Here is a 23,818-nt window from a genome sequence, read left to right as displayed (position 1 = left end):
TATGGCTAGATTACGAGTTTTGCGTTAAGAGGGGTGTGGTATTAACTTGCACGTTAATGTCACCACTCACTTCCCTACAGCCCTGGTATTACAGGTTTTTATCAACCCAGCGTTAACAAACAAGAAGTGAGCGTAGAGCAAAATTGTGCTCCATAACGCACTTCAATACCAGCGCTGCTTAAGTCAGCGGTGAGCTGGTTGTACGTGCTCGTGCATGATTTCCCCATAAACATCCAATTTATGTTTACACCTAACACCCTAACATGAACCCTGAGTCTAAACACCCCTAATCTGCCGCCCCCGAAATCGCTGCCACCTACATTATACTTCTTAACCCCTAACCTTCCGCCCTACACCGCCGACACCTACAGTACACTTCTAAGACCCCTAATCTGCCACTCCGGAAATTGCCACAACTATAATAAACATATTAACCCCTAAACCGCCGCACTCCCACATCTCAAACACTAGCTAAATATTATTAACCCCTAATCTGCCGCCCCTAACATCGCCGCCACCTACCTTCATTTATTAACCCCTAATCTGCCGCCCCCAACATCTCTGCCACTATACTAAAGTTATTAACCTCTAACCCTAAGTCTAACCCTAACCCTAACACCCCTAACATAAATATAATTAAAATATATCTAAATAAAACCTACTATTAATAACTAAATAATTCCTATTTAAAACTAAATACTTACCTATAAAATAATAAACCCTAAGATAGCTACAATATAACTAATAGTTACATTGTATCTAGGCTTAGGTTTTATTTTTATTTTACAGGCAAGTTTGTATTTATTTTAACTAGGCAGAATAGTTACTAAATAGTTATTAACTATTTAATAACTACCTAGCTAAAATAAATACACATTTACCTGTAAAATAAAACCTAACCTGCCTTACACTAACACCTAACCCTACAATTAAATAAATTCCCTAAATTAAATACAATTAACTAAATTCAATACAATTACCTAAATTACAAAAAAACACTAAATTACAGAAAATAAAAAACAAATTACAAGATAATTAAACTAATTACACCTAATCTAATAGCCCTATCAAAATAAAAAAGCCCACCCAAAATAAAAAAAAACCTAGCCTAAACTAAACTACCAATAGCCCTTAAAAGGGCATTTTGCGGGGCATTGCCCCAAAGAAATCAGCTCTTTTACCTGTAAAAAAAAAAAATGCAAACTACCACCCCAACAGTAAAACCTACCACCCACACAACCAGCCCCCCAAATAAAAGCCTAACTAAAAAAAAAAATAATCTCCCCATTGCCCTGAAAAGGGCATTTGGATGGGTATTGCCCTTAAAAGGGCATTTAGCTCTTTTGCAGCCCAAAACTCTAATCTAAAAATAAAACCCACCCAATACACCCTAAAAAAATCCTAACACTAACCCCCGAAGATCCACTTACAGTTTTGAAGAGCCGACATCCATCCTCAACAATGCCGGGAGAAGTCTTCATCCAAGCGGCAAGATGTCCTCAACGAAGCCGGCAGAAGTGGTCCTCCAGACGGGGCAGAAGTCTTCATCCATCCGGCGCGGAGCGGGTCCATCTTCAAGACATCCGACACGGAGTATCCTCTTCTTCCGGTGACTACCCGACGAATGAATGTTCCTTTAAGTGACGTCATCCAAGATGGTGTCCCTTAGATTCCGATTGGCTGATAGAATTCTATCAGCCAATCGGAATTAAGGTTGAAAAAATTCTATTGGGGCAATGCCCTGCAAAAGGCCCTTTTAAGGGCTATTGGTAGTTTAGTTTAGTTTAGTTTAGTTTAGGCTAGGGTTTTTTTTTTATTTTGATAGGGCTATTAGATTAGGTGTAATTAGTTTAATTATCTTGTAATTTGTTTTTTATTTTCTGTAATTTAGTGGGGGGGGTTGTAATTTAGGTAATTGTATTGAATTTAGTTAATTGTATTTAATTTAGGGAATTTATTTAATTGCAGGGTTAGGTTAGGTGTTAGTGTAAGGCAGGTTAGGTTTTATTTTACAGGTAAATTTGTATTTGTATTGTATTTGTATTGTAACTATTTAGTAACTATTCTACCTAGTTAAAATAAATACAAACTTGCCTGTAAAATAAAAATAAAACCTAAGCTAGATACAATGTAACTATTAGTTATATTGTAGCTATCTTAGGGTTCATTTTACAGGTAAGTATTTAGTTTTAAATAGGAATTATTTAGTTATTAATAGTAGGTTTTATTTAGATTTATTTAAATTATATTTAAATTAGGGGTGTTAGGGTTAGACTTAGGGTTAGGGGTTAATATCTTTAGTATAGTGGCGGCGACGTTGGGGGCAGCAGATTAGGGGTTAATAAATGTAGATAGGTGGCGGCGATGTTAGGGGCAGCAGATTAGGGGTTAATAATATTTAACTAGTGTTTGTGATGCAGGAGTGCGGCGGTTTAGGGGTTAATATGTTTATTATAGTGGCGGGGATGTCAGGAGCGGCAGATTAGGGGTTAATAATTTTATTTTAATGTTTAGGGGTTAATAGGTAGTTTATGGGTGTTAGTGTACTTTTTAGCACTTTAGTTATGAGTTTTATGTTACAGCTTTGTCGCGTAAAACTCATAACTACTGACTTTAGAATGCGTTACGAATCTTGCGGTATAGGCTGTACCGCTCACTTTTTGACCTCCCAGGACAAGCTTGTAATACCGGCACTATTAAAATCCCATTGAAAAAAGACTTTACGCTATTTGCATAAGTTGATTTGCGTTATGACCAAAAAAGTGTGCGGTACAGCTGTACCTGCAAGACTCGTAATAGCAGCGGGCGTGAAAAAGCAGCGTTATAACCTGATAACGCTGCTTTTTCACCTTAAGGCAAAACTCGTAATCTAGCCGTTAGTTTTCTTTTTCTATACAGAATTAGAATATAATATTATACATCGCTCAGATCTACACATATCCAAACATCCAAAAAAAATCCAAGGACAGACGTAGCCTTATGCATATAAATGAATCATTCTAGCACAATGACAACAAAATAATATATAATATATATAAGCTAAATGTTTAGTGAACAGTGTTTTTGGAGTATCAAAATGCTGTAATTTACAACAACATGGTGACAAATATATTAATAACTCCTGTTATAATTTACTGGAATGAAATATTATTTACCTTGATTATAATTAAGTCCTCTTCTATTTTTGATATTAATACTTAATGGCCTTCATCAAGCCACATTAATTGCATCCTAATAAGATGTCTGTTGAAGTGTCTTGTTAGTGCTTAATACTCTTGGAACAATTATATTTCTCTGGTAGGTGCTCTCCTAAATGTAGTTTGTTTTAAATATTTTTTTTTTCAAATTGGATGACTATTAAATATGCTATTTTTATAATTATATTCTGAAACCCAATTAAATATAGGAGGAGAAAATCATAAAACTGTCACTACCATTATTGTTAATAGTACACTTTTTTTTTAATTTATAGAGTAGGAATGTGGCCGTAGTTCTGTATTATAATATTAACTCAATGGTTGCCAAAGAGAGCTACTACATATTACACCTATTTTATTAACCTATTAGAGGTCAATATTGCAATCTATTAAGAGTGTGACTGACTTTGCTATGCGAAGCCACCACCAAAAAAATAAAAAAAAAAATAACACAAACGTACAAAATACCCAGGTTTTTAAATTAATTTAAATTATAATGGCCGTGATTTTCAGATTGGAATAGACCCTATGAAAAGGTGGTCATTTTTGTACTGGGTTGTAATAGCAGGGACAATACATACTGGGACATGTGTTTGGGGCTTCAAATAATTGTGTGAAATGTTTTAAATAAAAGGAGAAGCACAATTATAATGCAACAAAAAAACACATTTTCTGTGATAAGGTATGATACTGAAGCATATCTAATAGAAAATATTATAACTGCTATGTTTACATTGTATAAATCACCATCCATGCGCACAGTTGACCTTAAAGGGACATGAAACCCAAAAAAAATATTTCATGATTTAGATAGATAATACAATTTTAAACAACTTTCCAATTTACTTCTATTATTTAATTTGCATCCTTCTCTTGTTATCCTTTGCTGAAAGGTTTAGCTCGGTAAGCTTAGGAGCAGCAGAGAATCTAGGTTCTAGCTGTTGATTGGTGACTGAATATATATATATATATATATATATATATATATATATATATATATATATATATATATATATATATCGATTGTGATTGGCTCACCCATGAGTTCAGTTAGAAACTATTAGTGCATTGCTGCTTCTTCAACAAATGATACCAAGAGAATTAAACAAATTAGATAATAGAAGTAAATTAGAAAGTTGTTTAAAATTGCATTTTTTATCTGAATCACGAGAGACAACATTTGTGTTTCATGTCCCTTTAAGTTGATAACATATTAAGCAAATATTTTGAGGGACAATTAAATGTTGATAATGACCCTCTAATGCCCAATCTCAGCTAGTGTTGCGCTGCATATAATAAATAAATGAAAGACAGAACAGCATCTTACAATTATGTCAGTAAAATAAAGGGATGCTTTGCAGTATGTATTCTTCAGATATAGCAAAAATGCAGAAATTCAGATTGTTACTTAAAGGGACATTAAACCCATAGGCCTCTATTTAAGAAAGTCTGGCGGACCTGATCCGACAGTGCGAATCAGGTCCGCCAGACCTCGCTGAATACGGAGAGCAATACGCTCTCCGTATTCAGCATTGCACCAGCAGCTCACAATGTAGAATGTTGCAGGCTCAAGTAAATTTCATTATGTATAAAGATTCCATAGGGAGATTAAATGTTGTTTAATATCTCATTAAAGGATTATTCTATATTACAATTATATTTTCTGCATATTCAAGAGAAGCCTTTAAACCTGTTAAATAGTGTTTGAGTGAAAGCTTTTTGAAGTACACAACTAATATATATATATATATGCACATTGGTTAATAAGGGCAACTCCCATACTTTTATTAGTGTAGGACACCCTTACACATGCTTTGCTAGAAAAAGGCTACTTATTTACTTATTTAGGACAGAAACATACATTTCTCGTAAAAGGGGATACATGTTAAAATGAGAATGGACTATATAGACTATAATTCATCTAGTTTATATATGTTTTTGGCTTTTTCCAGATGCGCACAACTCAAAAGGTCTCTGTGTGGCCAGTAGGACTCGTGGGTGGTCGGCGATATGAACGTCCAGTTGTTGAAAATGGAAAGGTTGTGGGTTGGTATACAGGATGGAGAGCAGACAGACCATTTGCCATTGACATGGCAGGTAAGTGAAGAGAGAGTAAATCTACAGTCAATAAGAGGTCACTCGGGCCGCCTCACCTTTACAAGTCCCTGTGTTATTCTTTACATCAGAGTTACTAAACAATGACAAAGAAAGGGTGAGCTACGACCATTGATGCTTGAGAAGATGAAGAGGGACACTTTTGTGAATTTCCCTCAAGGTCCAGCAATCCTCAGCATATCCTAATTTGAGCTACATTATTTTTAGTGTGCTCCTCACTTTTTATCCCTCCCAGTAGTGACACAGTTGAAAACAGCAAGCCTTAATTAATCACTTTGTCTAGTGTGACCATGTACTCAGCACTAGCACTGTATGTTTGGTAGAGCCATTTATATCATAACAACCACTGACAGTTTATAAATGATGTGACGTCTCTCACCTGACAGCTTATTATATGTACAAAGTGTGACACTGAAGCTTAATCATACATTCAAAAATGATGAATGGCAGTTCTGTAACATCCAGTATAAAGCCAATCAATGTCATGTAAATGGTGGTATTGTTTCCACATAATGTACTCAAAGCAGCAAGACACTGAAAAAAGTCAAACTGACATATTAACTCTAATATTGCATTAGAATGACAACAGTTACACGTCTTAAAATTGTTCTGTATATTGAGTTTAGCCTTTATAAAGCTTTAATGTTTTCATTACTGGGTTAAACTACAAAATATGACAAAGAGATACCCCATAAATATGTACACAGAAGACAAAATAACAGAATATGTATAGAAAAAAAACAATTGAAAGAATTAAACTTTTCACCAGTAACTTTGTGCACGTGATCACAAGATTTCAATGATGGGATCGCGTCAGGGGGCTTCCTTATGATGCTAGGCATGCCCCCCAGACCGCGATCCCATCAGGGAAGTGCCAGTGGCTTCAGGAAAGCCAAGCGGTTAGGACATTATATTCCATCCTTCAGCGCTAAAGCCCAGCAAAATTTGGACGGAATACAACGCCCTAACAGCATTAAAAGGTTAAAGTGACATTGTACTGTAATAATATCTCTCCCAGTGACACATTCTACCTGCTGGAATATATTAGATTGTTTACCAATAGTGCGGTTATATTTATTTTGTCATTTGAAATAACTGCTTTTGCCTGAAACAGCAACCTATACTCAAAATTTTAATACTGCAGCATTGATTTTAGAATCCTATGTTAAGATGAGGCAGCGTTAGACAGCAACTTTCCATTACAGGTGGTGGAGAGGGAGCCTGGTTTATTTGAAAGGGTTTACTGCAACTGCTTTGAATACAATAATGTCTTATCAGCTGCTTGCCTGTGTACATTATCACTTTAAGGCTTCTTGTTTAGAGTTGTGATTCTATTACTTTAAAGGGACATGAAACCCAAGTTCTTTTTCTTTCATAATTCAGAAAAAGAACGCAATTTTAAACAACTTTCCAATTTACTTCTATTTTCTAATTTCTTAATTCTATTGATATCCTTTGTTGAAAAGCATATCTAAATAGGCTCAGGAGCTGCTGATTGGTGGCTGCACATAGATGAGCTATTGGCTCACCCATGGGCATTGCTATTTCTGCAACAAAGGATACCTAAAGACTGAAGCAAATTAGATAATAGAAGTGAATTGGAATGCTGTTTAAAATTGTATGCTTTATTTGAATCATTAAAGAAAATGTTTGGAGTTTCATATCCCTTTAAGTTTTGACCAGCAGATTATAACATATAACAATATTTTCAGTTAAAAAAACAGTAGATAAACATGTCTAAACATAAGCATTTCATGGTAATTACATGTAAATGAGACTCACAATATACTACTGTTGAAGCTAAAAAAGGATGAATATAGGATGGGATTTATATATATGTACTCCTAGGGTTCGATGATATAAACTTCGCCAGCTCAGACCTACTTTTTCTTGCCGACTCTCGCAGGGCTGCCCCGGTGGAATGATCGTAAAAAAAGGGCAGTCCATGCGATTGGCGAGATGACTCCTATTAAAAGTAATGATGCTCGCTGGATATGGATATTTTGCTCATTAGTGCGAAGTTAGCAGTGAGCATGGGGCGCACTTTAAAATTAAATTCCTGCAGCCAATATAACTGACATTACGCTGCTTTGTGCTTATAGCAGTGATTTTTAACCTTTTTTTAGCCGTGGCACACTTTTTTACATGAAAAAATCCTGTGGCACACCACCATCCCAAAATTTTTAAAAAATCACACATTGTAGCCTAATACAGCATATATATATACACATACACACAAACACACACATACAGTATGTATTGTGCTGTTATGCCATGTCTCCTACAAACTATCCCTGCACTGGGAGTAAAAAACAAGCAAAGTTTAAAAAATATGTCACACTGTTGTCAGTCTGCCGTGGCACACCTGAGGATCTCTCACGGCACACTAGTGTGCCACGGCACACTGGTTGAAAAACACTGGCTTATAGCATCTTACATTCGCCTATTTTTTAGTATGCATTTGTTTTTCTTTTGGGGTTATAAGTGTTCGTATTGTTTTGAGAAAAGCTTGCAACCTTTTAGTTGGCGAGAAAAAATGGTGAGATTTGCAGTGCAAAAATCTTTTTAGAATTACGCTGGGATTAGAGAGACATTTTCATATACGCCCATGGAACGCCCATGGAACGCCCATTTTACACAAAAAAACAACAATTACGCTTTGCATTTTGTATTCATAGGTACACATTTCTGTGTGTGTTTTGCATATCCAGTGTACTACAATTACGATCTACATAGTGCATATTTAATATGATTTATTCCTGTGTAAATTACATACACATTTTACATTTTTGGGAAACTACAATTTTTTGGTGAACAATTTTGTTACGATTTTTGATGCACCTAATTTGACCCTGCTTATTTTTTTGTGAATGGTTCAATTATTTGTTTTTTTATGATGTTTAAAATACAAATTTTACTGTGCACTTTTCATACGTAAATACAGTATACGACCCTTAGCGATACACCGTGTTTTCAGGGTAAAAAGTGTATTTAGATCGTTCCACCAGGGAAATAGAAGGACTGGCGAGCATTCTTTAATAATCTCGCCAGCCCAGAGAGCTTCCAATCATTGAGTCCTAAGTGGTGCTAGGGGTTGCTGGTCTTTTAATGAAGTTGGAATACAATTATGTGCTTGCAATGCCTTCTTTTGTAGCGTATTTACAGTGGAGGGCCCTTTGAACAACATTGTATCCATAATAGGTTATTTGTTGATTTAGTTTCAATATTTTTCACATTCATTAACTTGCAGACAATTTGGCTAGAAATGCACAGGTATTGACTGAATATAGAGTGAACCGTGAGTGTCTGATTAATAACAAAAAGTTCATATCCCTAAAAACAAACACATGCTAATTACATATTACAGTAGGATGCTCCTATAATGGGGTCAGTGTTTTCAAATCAACCTTTGGATCCCTTAGACTGTGAAACCTAATGAATATTGAGTATTGTTAATGTGTATTGACAGTTTGAATACAGTGTGATTTACATTTGAATAGACAAATTCCTTGCTAAACAAAATGGCTATAGAATTTACAACACATCAGCCTATGTCAGCAGAGTATTTTAAAGATAGCCACAAATGTTCTGATTCTTGTTATTATTTATCCTTTAATGTATCTGCAAACAGGTTTGTGTGTTCCTGTTATCACCATGTAACCTTCTGCTATTGCTCACCAGTCTGATATAATCTGTATGTTTGCAAGGGGAGTATAGTGGCAACCACTATAGAGAGGGAGCAATTCATTTATGAATGATGCTTGTCGAAACCTTACAGATTTGCTACAATTATTAACTTTAAAGGGACAGTTTACTCAAAAATGTTCTCCCCTTTTATTTGTTCCCAATGATCCACTTTACCTGCTGGAGTGTATTCAATTGTTTACAAGTATTTTCATTACCCTTATATTGGCATTTGAAATAGTTTATTTAGCCTGTGGTATCCCCACCCATCCTGAAAGTTTTTGGCCTCAAGGCCAAGCTGTGTTAACACAGTCAGTAGAAGAAATTACACTCCCAGTGGGTTATAGAAGACATAAGGTAATAAAATGTTAATTTTCCATTGTTCTCTCCAAGTATTGGTGATTGGTTTATGGAAAGATGTAAGAAAGATATAATATGGCTTCAAAACACAAAACCAGCTAATTCATATACACAAATAAACCATAAAAAAAGCAAATCTCACACATTTTATACTCTGCAGTTGGTAAAAAAAAATTTGGAAACACATTAAGGGAAAAACAATTTTATAATATACTGTCCCTTTAAAAGAACAGTAAACACCTTGAGATTTTAATATGAAATGTTTAGTTATGCATAGTAAAACATTTTTGCAGTATCTTTTATATTTATTTTGCCCCTTTTTATGCAATTTAGCTGGAGGAGGATTTTCAAATTACCAGAACAGAAAGTAAAAATAAACAGCAAGGCTAACCCTGCTGCATATCTTTCCCTAATTGGCTTTAACAGATTAGAGTGCATTGTTTTGCAGTTCTATACATGCAAAATGACCATGACTAGATTTGCCAGTTGCAAACTGAAGCCCTGATTGGCTCCTTAAAATAAGCCAAGTGGTAGGTGGACTTTAGCTTCAGAAACATAATTCCAGCAAACAATATTCATTTGGATATAAACAATCTGTTTCATTGCTCTAATAAAAATTCACTAAGCAGTGAATATTTAATAAACATCATTGCAATATGTATTATTCCCCACTTTTAAAGGATTTAACCTTTTATTACTTTATTGCTAAATCTTGCAGTTCAACAGCAAAAAAAAATAGTTCAACAATGTTGTTAGTGCAGATGACAACCATGAGGCCTATCTATCAAAGTGTCAACCGCAAATACGCCGGAATTCCGCATCTTAATTGTTGCGAGATTGATCAGACCTAGTTATCAAAGCCTACAGACCGGCAAATGTTGAAATTTGTGACGTAACATACGAACCGGCGATCTCAATCCGACGCAGATCGATGCTTACGTCATTACAGATGTTCCGAATACACATTCGGCTCTATCTGACACTTTTTCCCAGTTATCAAACTTTTAACAGGTACGCTCATGTCTTTTCCGACCCAGCGTACTTGGTTTTCAATCCGCCACCCTGGAGGCCACGGATGCCATAGAAATCAATGGGAGTCTGAAAGCAGCGAAAGCTTATGTTCGATGCTGCAAGACAAAGAAATATAACCCATTGATTTCTATGGTAGAAAACAAGTAATGTTTACACCTAACACCCTAACATAAACCCTGAGTCTAAACACCCCTAATCTGCCACCCCGACATCGCGCAACCTAAATAAAATGTATTAACCCCTATTCTGCTGCTTCCCAACACTGCCGCCACTAAATAAAAGTATTAACCCCTAAACCTCTGGCCTCCCACATCACCACCACTAAATAAACCTATTAACCCCTAAACCGTTAGCCCTCCACATCGCCAAAAACTAAATTAAGCTATTAACCCCTAAACCTAACAACCCCCTAACTTTAAAGTAAAATTACAACATCCCTATCTTAATATAAATTAAAACTTACCTGTAGAACTAAAATAAACTATTTTAAACTATTAATTAACCTACCCTAACTATTATACTACAATTAAATTAAAATATGAATTAAATAAACTAAATTACATATTATAGAAACCTAACCCTACTCAAATTATTTAAATACACAATTAAACATTATTAAAAGTTAAAAAAAAAAAAAACACTAAATGACGGAAAAAAAATTTTTATCAAAAAGAATTACACCTAATCTAATAGCCCTATCAAAATAAAAAGCCCCCCCCCCAAATACAAAAAAAAACCTAGTCTGCAATAAACTACCAATGGCCTTTTGTGGGGCATTGCCCCAAAGATAACATATCTTTAACATTGCAAAAAAACACCCCCCCAACAGTTAAACCCACCAACCAACCAACCCCCCCCAAATAAAAAACCTAAAATTGAAAATAACCTAAGCTCCCCATTGCCCTGAAAAGGGCATTTGTATGGGCATTGCCCTTAAAAGGGCATTTAGCTCTTTAACATGCCCAGACCCTAATCTAAAAATAAAACCCACCCAAAAAAACCTTAAAAAACCTAACACTAACCCCGACGATCCTCTTACAGTTCTTGAAGTCCTGCTTGAAGGATCCATCCAGCCGGAGAAATCCTCATCCAGGTGACAAGAAGTCTTCATCTGGGCGGCCTCTTCCATCTTCATCCAGCCAGAGAAGTCCTCATCCAGTCACCAAGAAGTCTTCATCCAGTCTTCTATCTTTATCCATCCTGCGCGGAGCATCCTCTTCATACGGTCGCTGCCGTACACTGGAATTTCAATGCAAGTGACGCAATCAAAGATGGCGTCCCTTGCATTCCTATTGGCTGAAAGATTTCAATCAGCCAATAGGAATTAGAGCTGCTAAAATCCTATTGGCTGTTCAAATCAGCCAATAGGATTTCAGCAGCTCTAATTCTATTGACTGTTCCAATCAGCCAATAGGATTTGAGTTCTCATTCTATTGGCTGTTTGGAACAGCCAATAGGATGAGAGCTCAATCCTATTGGCTGAATGAAATCTTTCAGCCAATAGTTATGCAAGGGACTCCATCTTGGATTGCGTCACTTGCATTGAAGTTCCAGTTTACGGCGCGACCGTATAAAGAGGATGCTCCGCGGCGGATGTCTTCAGGATGGACCCGCTCCGCACTGGATGGATGAAGATAGAAGATGGATGAAGACTTCTTGCTGCCTGGATGAGGACTTCTCCGGTTGGATGAAGATGGAAGAGACTTCTCTGGCTGGATGGATCGTCGGGATTAGTGTTAGGGTTTTTTAAGAGTTTTTTGGGTGGGTTTTATTTTTAGATTAGGGTCTGGGCATGTAAAAGAGCTAAATGCCCTTTTAAGGGCAATGCCAATACAAATGCCCTTTTCAGGGCAATGGGGAACTTAGGTTATTGGTTGGTTGGGTGGTGGGTTTAACTGTTGGGGGGTGTTTGTATTTTTTTGCAATGTAAAAGAGCTGTTATCTTTGGGGAAATGCCCCACAAAAGGCCCTTTTAAGGGCCATTGGTAGTTTATTGTAGGCTAGGGTGTTTTTTACTTTAGGGGGCTTTTTTATTTTGATATGGCTATTAGATTAGGTGCAATTCTTTTTATTTTTGATAATTTGGTTTTTTATTTTTCGTTATTTGGCGTGTTTTTTTGTGTGTAACTTAGTGTTTGTTTTATTCTGTAATTTAGTACTTTTTAATATTGTTTAATTGTATATTTAAATAATTTGAATAGGGTTAGGATTCTTTAATATGCAATTTAGTTTATTTAATTGGTAGTTTAATTTAATTATAGTATAATAGTTAGGGTAGGTTAATTAATAGTTTAAAATAGTTTATTTTAATTCTACAGGTAAGTTTTAATTTATATTAAGATAGGGATGTTAGGCGATCGTATTGATGCCGGCGAATGCAACATAGTTGATGCTTTGATAGATATCCCCCCATGTCTCTTCATCCATTTCATGATATATGCATAAAATAATTATATAGTTTGAATCTGCAGGAAAATATATATATATATGTATAATGTGTCTGGGTTTCTCACTAAAAATGACCTACAGTATAACTTAAATGTGAGTAGCATGATTAAGGTTTGAGAGCCCGAAACGTTGCATGTTTGTCTGATGGCTCTGATGTTCCAATAAAAGTTTTTTTGATTTACAATCCTGGTGCTGTGGAATGCTTTGGACTTTAAATGTGAGTAGCACCTAAAACACTACAACAGCTAAGCACAGGTTTGGAAATGACTTGGTAGTTAAATAGTTAAAGTGATTTTCATTAAATTTCAGACTTTGACAATGCTGCAATGAAAAATATATCAGTGTACAAGCAAAACCGCATTTTTTTTTTTTTTTTTTTACAAAAGTGAATATATATTTATTACAATAATAGATTTATAATCCTACTTGGTATCTTCTGTTCCTCCACCCCCCTTCAATTCCTCTTTTGGCTTGGCTGTGACATAGAGAGCAGTCCCACCCACTCTCTACATAGGCTATCTAAGGGCTTTCAAAGGGCTGGACTTCAAGAGTGTCATATGACACACACACTGATTGGATGTCCATTGGAATTGTCATAATAAAAAATTGTTAATCCCAGTGGGCCGGCATAAAATTGTAATAGAAGCATTACTATAGGCACAGATTTAACCCTTTTCACTGATAGATTTTAAAAAGTACACATATACATTTTAATGGCAAAGATTACATATATGTCATTTTATTAGTTAAAGTTTACCATCACTTTAAGATGGAGGCAGCCATTATTGTTAGAGAGGGTAGCAGGCTCTGATATCATAGTCGGAATACTGACTAAGACAATATCATAAGCTCAGTGCTGGTGGGTCAGATCACAGGCATACAGAGATCTCTCTACGTATGATATAGAGTTTCTTCAATATCTCAGATCCCCTATCTTCAGATAGGTGAGGGTTAGCATCATGGTTAGTGTTAATAGAGCTAGAGGGTTAATGGTAGGGCTAGTGCTAGGGTTGAGGTTAAGAGTATATTTAATGTTAACTTTAGGAGTTAGTACTAATGCTATTGTTCAGGTTAGAGTTTTAAATTAAGGCTTTCTAGCCCTCTCTGGCATCCAAGTGTTAATAGAGTTTGCACTCTATCTAGAATGTTATATATATATAATATATATATATATATATATATATATATATATATATATAATATATATATATATATATATATATATATATATATATATATATATATATATATATATATATACCATTATATATATATAACATTATATATATATATATATATATATATATATATATATATATATATATATATATATATATATATATATATGTGACATTAATTCATGGGCAACATTTCTGCAATCACAAATTATGTCTAGGACAACATGTTTTTTCAACAACAAAGCTGAACTTATATTTATATACTTAGTTCATCATAAACAAACCTAAATAGGTCAGGTTCATTAGAGCACTATCTCCGTTAGTCATAATCCCTTTATATGGTTTGCTGAAGTCAGCAAAGTGTACCCACACTTTATTTATAGCCATTCTGCCATAGAACTCGTTTTTCATAGGGTTATGGGCAGAAAACATTTCCTTTTTAAGAAGTAACATTGTTTTCCATACTCACAGTTCATGAATTTCTGGAATTTGTATTTAATACTACAGCCATGCTCACCACTGGTGAACTTTAAGGGCAGTGCATATCTTCATTGCTCCATATAGCATTAGCTATATATATATATATATATATATATATATATATATATATATATATATATATATATATATATATATATATATATATATATATATATATATATATATATATATATACACACATATACATACACACCTGTCACAGAGTTCTTGTTTTTTTATATAGTAGAATAACTTCTGTATGGGAAAATGAGTTATTTTCCTTGGGTTATATAATAGGATCACAAAGAGAGATGTAGATGAATGGAGCTAGGCACTAGGCTTAGGGCAGAATTCAGTGACATATATCCCTGATACATGAAGGCAGAAAAGCTTCAAAATTGATCTCATCAATCTTAAAATGTAATGTTAAGCTCTCTAGCTAGCTGTCAGCATCTCACGGCCGGTTGATCTTATGTATACACTTGGTAGCCACCTATCGGTTTATCTGTGATGAGAACTCAGAATTTGTGATTCACGACAGCTGATCCCAGATGGGGTTTTTTTGTTTTTTTTAATGGTAAAAGACATCATATTTCTGTGAAACTACTGCTGTTAAACGAATGTTTGGCTTCCCATCTGGGAAACTCTAACTTGGCCATATTGGTTTCTCTCTTAGGAGTCGTTTTTATAAATCATTTCATGCTTCAGGTTTATAAATGGAATACTGAACAGCTAATGAAAATAATGAATAAGGCTACCCAGGACTGGCTATGAGGCAGCATAATTCTAATAAACTAAAGCTATAAAATGGGTACTTGTATCAGCATCAGGGAAACCATACACTTTAGCTGTATTTCTTTCTGTCTTTAGAGTTTTTTTCTAATATATTAGTTCATGCTTCGGAATAATAAATGAAATACTCAGCAGCTAATGAAAATAATGAATACAACTACTCAAGACCAGCAAATTAGACATTGTGCAACAGCCAGAAAAGAGCTAGCAAGGAAATATATCACCCTATTGTAACATTTCAAGTGCAGAATGATTGATGAGGAATATATAAATGATTCATTTGAAGTGTGCAGAAATTATTAAGCCTGGGCAATTGGACTTTTGCTGGAATTGCAAGACATTAACAGTCTATAGGACATTTCTGCTCAATACCTATACACAGAGAGCCTCTTAGTCTCAAGATAGTCATTGCAGAATTACTTTGTCAGAGAAATCATTCCATAGGACTCCAGGGCAAAGGTGACAAAGGATCACTTACTCGAAAATGTCTATTATTTGAGAACAAATCTGTGCCTGGCGAAAGATAGAATTCCCAATCCCCAGACCGACATAGTGTAGGCCAACTTTATCATGAAAGTGACATCCAGAATCTCATGTGGCAAGACACAGTTTGACAATGACTACTGAATGCTCATTTAACTAAAATGAATATACGCAATAAAGATACATCAATGGGCATAAATACTCCCTTGTGTATTCTACATGTTAGCCTATACATTTAATCTTATGTGATTTGTAATAACGTACAGCGTGTTCCTGAGAGTACCATTAAAAATTCCCAGCTATTCTACAAAATCATTCTGCTTGTCTGTGTAGGACGCTGCAGTTGGACAATGGTACCTACATAAGAATTAACCCATTGCATGCTGTATATTTCACAGCCCTCTCTGGCAATATTGCAACTCAGACTTCTACATAAGCACTTCCTTGATCTGGTGTAAAGTTGTAACAGCAGCTGCAAAACTTGTATACATTCTTGTCAGATGGATAAAATATAAATATATGTTGCTTTGAGCTAATCGTAATGCATATTTTATCTAGATAGTCTATACATTTGTAAATCCCAATGATAACCCAAAACACCCACAGTCCCAGTAACCCTAACCATAACCCTATCTACTGCTACTGTTATTAGTCTTATGTACCCCTTACTGTACTGCCCTGTAGCCGCACAATTATTATCTAATGATTTTCTGTAATGCAATTGACCCATACTGTGACCTTCTCCATGAATATTAACCCTAATACCAATAAACCTTATTGTGACCACCTCTCACCACGTTATAAGGACAATAAACACTGTGAGATTGGAATATAAAATGTTTTATTATATCTAGTGAAAATAAATTACAATTATACTTTTAATTATTTACTCCCAGTTCTAAGAGCTAATATTGCACAAATCAAGCTTCACACCATTGGGCCAATTTATCACGGCCCGAATGCTGCTATATGCAGCTGTTTCCGCGCGTGCGTTCAGGCTCCCCGGAAATATAAGTTAAAGGGATAGTGAACCCAATTTTTTTTCTTGCATGATTCAGATAGAGCATGCAATTTTAAGAAACTTTCTAATTTACTCTTTTTATCAATTTTTCTTCGTTCTCTTGTTATCTTTATTTAAAAAAAGAAGGCATCTATGCTAAGGAGCCAGCCAATGTTTGGTTCAGCACTCTGGACAGCACTTGTTTATTGGTGGGTGAATTTATCCACCAATCAGCAAGAACAACCCAGGTTGTGAACCAAAAATGGGCCAGCTTCTAAACTTACATTCTTGCTTTTCAAATAAAGATACCAAAATAATAAAGAAAAATTAATAATAGGAGTAAAATAGAAAGTTGCTTAAAATTGCATGCTCTATCTGAATCATGAAAGAAAAAAATTGGGTTCAGTTTCCCTTTAAGAAGCAGCGGTCTTAAGACCGCTGCTCCTTATTTTGTCCGCCGCCTTTGAGGTAGCGGAACAGCAATCCACCCGATCCCATACGATCGGGTTGATTGACACCCTCTGCTAGTGGCCGATTGGCAGCGAAAATGCAGGGGGCGGCATTGCACAAGCATTTCCCAGAACTGCTTGTGCAATGATAAATGCTGACAGTGTATGCTGTTGCCATTTATCGATGTCTGGTGGACATGATACGCTACAGCGGATCATGTCCGCCAGACACATGATAAATCGGCCCCTAAAAATCTCTCCCTAAAAAAAAAAGGACTGAAAAACAATGAAGAGTTGTTAATATGGGGCTGATCACAATTATTGATTATAATTATCGATATGTTAACAGCTGCAGATGAGCCCTTCTTAAGGTAAATGCAATCCCATTCAGTCATTTTCACTTTTTACATTCTCTCAGCTAGATTACGAGTTTTCAGCGCTATAGGGAAACTGACAAATACTTAAATGGGCTTAAAATGTATATAATGTCTTAGAACACACATTTGAATAAAGTGCAAAGTGTTAAAACACAAATTATATCTACCCTGCTATCATAATACAAAAAAGTATAACAGCCTTGAGTAGGTTTTCCAAATAGTGCAAATTGTACAATAGTGAATGTTTTATAACCTCTATCTTAAAAATGTAAAGACTTTTAATGGGGATTTAGCCCAACTTTATACAGACTGCAATTCGCCTTTGTGACTCTGGGAGTATGGTAGATCTATTTAAGAAACCCTTTGCTTCTGGTAGGTAAGAAAACTCTCCCATTGTATTCTGTTTGTGGTGCAGCTTCCCAATTCACTGAACACTAAGAAGTTTTCAGACTACAAGAAACTGAAAACAGAAGAACAGAAAAAGTGCAACCACGACTCAAGGTAAAAAGTATAATGTCTTTACTATGAGCATATAATAAGTTGCACTTACAAGAAAGTTTAAATAAAACGCCTTTAGACAGCACACAATCAGTTGGTTCCGGTATCTGTGTAGCTGCTCTCACTTCCAACAAAGTCTCTTTTTCCTGCAGTGGCAGTGATGTCTGTAGACCGTCCTTGTCTACGCGTTTTGTCCTACTTCAGCGTCCAGTATCTTGACAAAGTCTGCAGAAGTCAGACGAAACGCGTAGACAAGGACGATCTACAGAAATCACTGCCACTGCAGGAAAAAGAGACTTACCTCAATACTTCCGCTGACGGACTTTACACACGGCGACAAAGGATTACAGTTTTGGAAGCGAGAGCAGCTACACAGATACCGGAACCAACTGATTGTGTGCTGTCTAAAGGCGTTTTATTTAAACTTTCTTGTAAATGCAATTTATTATATGCTCATAGTAAAGGCATTATACTTTTTACCTTGAGTTGTGGCTGCGCTCTTTCTGTTCTTCTGTTTTCAGTAAATACAAACTTACCTGTAAAATAAAATCTAAGCTAGCTACAATATAACTAATAGTTATATTGTAGCTATCTTAGGTTTTATTTTTATTTCACAGGTAAGTTTGTTTTTATTTTAACTAGGTAGACTATTTAGTAAATAGTTATTAATTATTTAATAACTACCTAGTAAAAATAAATACAAAGTTACCTGTAAAATAAAACTTAACCTGCCTTACACTAAAAACTAATATTACAATAAAATAAAATTATTAAAATACAATTTTCTAAATTACAAAAAAATAAACACTAAATTACAAAAAATAAAAAACAAAATTATCAAAAATAAAAACGAATTACTCCTAATCTAATAGCCCTATCAAAATAAAAAAAGCCCCCCAAAATAAAAAAAACATATCCTACACTAAATTGCCAATGACCCTTAAAAGGGCCTTTTGTGGGGCATTGCCCCAAAGAAATCAGCTCTTTTACCTGTAAAAAAAATACAAACAACCCCCCAACAGTAAAACCCCAAACCCAACAGTAAAACCCCCAACAGTATTTTGGCCCCAAAACCAAATATATTTTTAAATATATTTAAAAAGTATAGTTACTCTGAAGAAGGTTTTCACTTTTTTTTCCTTTTATTGAAGTAAATAATGTATTAAGTAATTAAAACAGTGTATTTTCAATAAAAATATATTAAAAGTGACATCACATCCAACGTTTTTCTTTCATGATTCAGATGGAGCATACTATTTTAAACAACTTTCCATTGGCTGAATAAATGTGCTGAGCCAATGACAAGAGACATATATATGCAGCCACCAATCACCAGCTAGTTCATAATAGAGGTGTACTGCTTCTAAGCTTACCTAGGTATGTGTTTTTCAATAAAGAACACCAAGAGAATGAATCAAATTAGAAAATTGCATGCTTTATCTGACTCATGATTGAAAAATGTTTTGGTGTCGTATCCCTTTAAAAATAAATAAAACAGTACAATTTGCTTCTATAGTCCCTAAACTGATTTGTTTGTGTATTGTGCAATCTCAAACAAACCTAAGGAAGTTCATTAACAAATAAACTTTTGTATGGACACCTCACAACTGTATTTACTTTATGTAATATATTTGTAAAAAGGGGAACATTCTAGATTTCTCAAGAGCCAAGAGAGCTTAGTAGATCTACTTACTCCTATTGTTAGTGTTGGTGTCTAAAACTTTTTTTTTAATAGTCAGATATCAGAGCTCATAATAAAAAGTCCTATACATAAAAGGTTTCATTTTGATGACATTTGTGAGCTTGTCTAATAGACAGAAGGATCTTTGGTTGGAATATTTTCGCAAAAACAAATTTATTTTAACTTATCCAAAGTCTTGAGAAATATAATGGTAAACAAGTTATGTGAATGCCACAGTTAAAGTGTGAAAGAAAAGCAAAAATATCAGGGAATTTTACTTTTACATTATTTATGTTATTTAAATGTCTATAGTAATTAAACATGTAGTTAAGGTAAAGCTGATTAAACTGATATTAAAATGTGTGTGTGACCATATATATATATATATATATATATATATATATATATATATATATTTATTTATATATTAATTTTTTAATCAAAGTTATTAAGATCCAATTTTAAAACACACAGGCCTAGTTTCCATTGTTAAGTAACTGGCGGTAACAAGTATCTCAAACTCTATGAAGATGTTTTATGTTACACCAGTTTAAACAGTTCTAGGCTTTTAAAAATTGACAAGTCTCTACAGAAAGAAAAAATGTAATTATTCCAACTCTTAGTTAATAGATTAAACATAATAGAGTATCATTTGAAAATGTTTGTTTTACAGGAGTGTCATTTTCTATCTAATTTGCAGAGCACAAATAATAGCATGGAATGAATCTGCATTGACAATATCTGCTATATGCTGCAGAGAAAAGCAATTTTTGTTAGTTTTGTCAGTCAAAATAAATGAACTGGTCAAATAAAGACCCTAAAGATGATGATAGATAGATATAGATTAGTTCATTGATGGTTTTAAAGGGACATGAAACCCAAAAAATGTAATTTGTTATTCAGATAGAGTGTACAATTTATGTCAGCTTTGTTCTCTTGGTATCCTTTCTGGAAAAGCCTGCCTAGATAAGTTTAAGAGCTGTGAACTAGCTGCTGATTGTTGGCTGCAACTACATACATCTTATCAATGGCTTACCGTTGTGAACAGCTACAGTAGTTCCCAGTAGTGCATTGCTGCTCTTACAATAAAGGATAGCAAGATACTAAAGCAAACATTATCATATGAATAAATTGAAAAGTTGTTTAAAATCATTTGCAGTGTCTGAATCATAAAAATGTGGGTTTCATTCGCCTTTAAGGCAAAACGACTGCTATAAATATTTTAGATAAGTTTAATATTTGTTTAAATCCTACATTTGTTAAAGTTTGTGCTCTTTGAAATGAAAAATATGTAAGAATTACACAGCTAATTAGTATATAATGCCCTCTTTCATGGGAAATAATTTATGGAAATATTTTTACTGCATATCATTTAACAGATTAAAAACAAGAAGAAAAATAAAATAATAAAAGTTAAATTGAAATATAAGAAAACCCTAAGAAGAAAAAGTAAGATAACATGGCAAATCCTAAAACTTTTTTTTAAAAAGACAACAATTCTCCCGTTTATAACAATCATTAGTCCCTCTGGCCATTGTAGCAAATCAAGAACAATCAGTCATTTGATGCAGTGCAGTGTCATACTGTGTCTGTACCAGTCCAGTTTGATTTAGTAGTGCATTTTATACACAGTAATCTGTTCTTTGTGTCTCATGCACTCTGGGTGTTATCTGCTGAATGCTGTACCATCTGAGATAATGGAATTTGTCTTTGGCTTCTATCACTTCTAATATTTACTTGATGGTGTTTTCCAAACTGATTTAAAAAGTCACTGGTACATTTAAAAAAAAAAGCCATATGTGGTTTAACAATTACAAATGAAATGTTTGTGATGGATTTGTAATACACAATGTTCTTATAAACCACATTAAAGGGACACTGAACCCACATTTTTTTTCTTTTGTGATTCAGATAAAGCGTGCAATTTTAAGCAACTTTCTAATTCACTCCTATTATCAAATTTTCTTTGTTCTCTTGCTATCTTTATTAAAAAAAAGAAGGCATCTAAGCTTCTTTTTCAATTCAGTACTCTGGACAGCACTTTTTTATTGGTGGATGAATTTATCCACCAATCAGCAAGAACAACCCAGGTTGTTCACCAAAAATGGGCCGGCAACTAAACGTACATTCTTGCATTTCAAATAAAGATACCAAGAGAAGGAAGAAAATGTGATAATAGGAGTAAATTAGAAAGTTGCTTAAAATTTCATGCTCTATCTGAATCACGAAAGAAAAAAATTGGGTTCAGTGTCCCTTTAAGATGCTGCATGATAACTGATAATCCTTATGTAAAGCTGGGGTCTTTATCGACCTGTCTATCTATAATATGTTTAGGTAATGTGAGATACAGTATGATCTTCGGTTCTGGGCAGATTCACAAAAAGTGTCAATCTACTTATTAAAAGAAGACTGTTGCTGTATTTTTTCAATAGAGGCATAACAATATTTGTTCATGTACATTAAAAACAGTTATTCCTCTCTTGCTAAGCTGTAAAATACATGATTTATTTTAGGGAATATAGTAACGTGTTCATATCAGAGAAGAGCATTACTTGGCGTGGGGACGGCGTCATTCCTTATCTGCTAAAGCATCAGCAAACAATTATTTTTAGTCAAACAAAATGATTAAGCGATAGATAGACAGATAGATAGATAGATGATAGATAGTTTGATAGATAGAGACAGACATAGAGAGAGACAGCCAATTAAAAGCTGAGTGCCAGTTAATTTATGTTGCTGCGTTATATTGCTTTATGATGCTGTGCTTGTTTATATTTGTGCTTAATCCCTAGGAGAGGGAATGGGGACCGAGTTTATTCTGATGTATACAAGCCAACTCAATGAGTGGTGAATGCAGCCCATTATTGTGCAATTTATAAGCAGTGCAGCCCAGGTCATATGAAGTGCAGTCTGTGAGTGCTATTCATTATCAGGATATAAAAGATATGGAAAAACAGGGACAAGATAAAAGCATTCTAGCCTTAGGTTTTATAGCTATGAATTAAATGAGTATTTTAATAATTAAAGGCTTTTATGAAAAATGGATAATCTGAGGGCTGAATACATTACTTGTGCTTCACCTTTTTCTCCACTGACACTGAGATTTGCGTTTATACCCCGTTTAAAACTATTGTATAAAATAATATTAACTTCCTGACATTTAGTTATTTTATCAAATTGAGTAAGGGGGGCTCCGCATCTAGTTGATCCTGTACAAAATATATAGCTACTTTAAAAAAAAATGCACACAAATCTATATAATGCTTAAAACTCTTCTTCTGAATACATGATGTGAAGTTGAATTTGTTTGCATCTTTTCTTATGGCAAGTTGAACAGTCAGTCCTCTCACTAACTAGCTCTCACATCCTGCACATTTGTTACCAAAGCAAGTGTATTCATTGGTATCTATTTAGCATGCTTGTCTTGCAAAGTAACGCTCACACCTCATGGTGCAACAGCTCTCCCTGCTTTTTGGCACATCACCTAAACACGGCTGTTTGATACCTTGTGTGATGAGAGGTAGTATTTCTTTTCCAGGGAATCATTATTAAGTATGTGCTTTATAGATTTTCCTTTATTCACTTGAGATGTGAGGTGACCTATGGACCTTGGGTATTTTATGAGGCCAAAATCAATCAGGGTTATGTAAAATAAAATCTGTTAACAGATTTGTGCACCAAGGCTGAAAATAGGGCAATGCTCCATATTCCAACATAAACTGCATGCTACAATAATCTATAAAGATGCTTGCTATGAATGTTCACAGCTACAGTATATTTAATACCATTTTTTAATACACAGGCTGGTATACTACAGAAATGTTTAAAGGTCAGATTACTATATAATCATAGTTACATTTCTTTATTATATTCTACTTCATGTTCTGCCAAACAGGATCAGTTTGTCCAAAAAACACTTTCATGTTTCAAATAGGGCATGTAATTTTAAACAACTTACCGATTTACTTTTATCAAAAATTTTGCTTTGTTCTCTTGGTATTCTTAGTTGAAAGCTTAACCTAGGAAGGCTCATGTGATAATTTC

At 34.5% G+C, this 23,818-nt stretch overlaps 1 protein-coding gene across 1 annotated transcript in view; it reads left to right on the top strand.

Annotated features, from left to right (window-relative positions):
* B3GAT2 (beta-1,3-glucuronyltransferase 2) overlaps positions 1 to 23,818 on the top strand; it is a 367,395-nt gene that overhangs the window by 237,175 nt on the left and 106,402 nt on the right. Inside the window, exon 3 of the mRNA XM_053710430.1 lies at positions 5,150 to 5,294. Within this exon, the coding sequence (XP_053566405.1) occupies positions 5,150 to 5,294 (145 nt within the window). The remainder of the gene's footprint in view (positions 1 to 5,149; positions 5,295 to 23,818) is intronic.

The sequence above is a fragment of the Bombina bombina genome, chromosome 4, assembly GCF_027579735.1.
Source record: "Bombina bombina isolate aBomBom1 chromosome 4, aBomBom1.pri, whole genome shotgun sequence".
NCBI lineage: Eukaryota > Metazoa > Chordata > Amphibia > Anura > Bombinatoridae > Bombina > Bombina bombina.
Note: the sequence above shows the minus strand (reverse complement) of the source record. Positions and strands in the feature narration are given on the sequence as shown.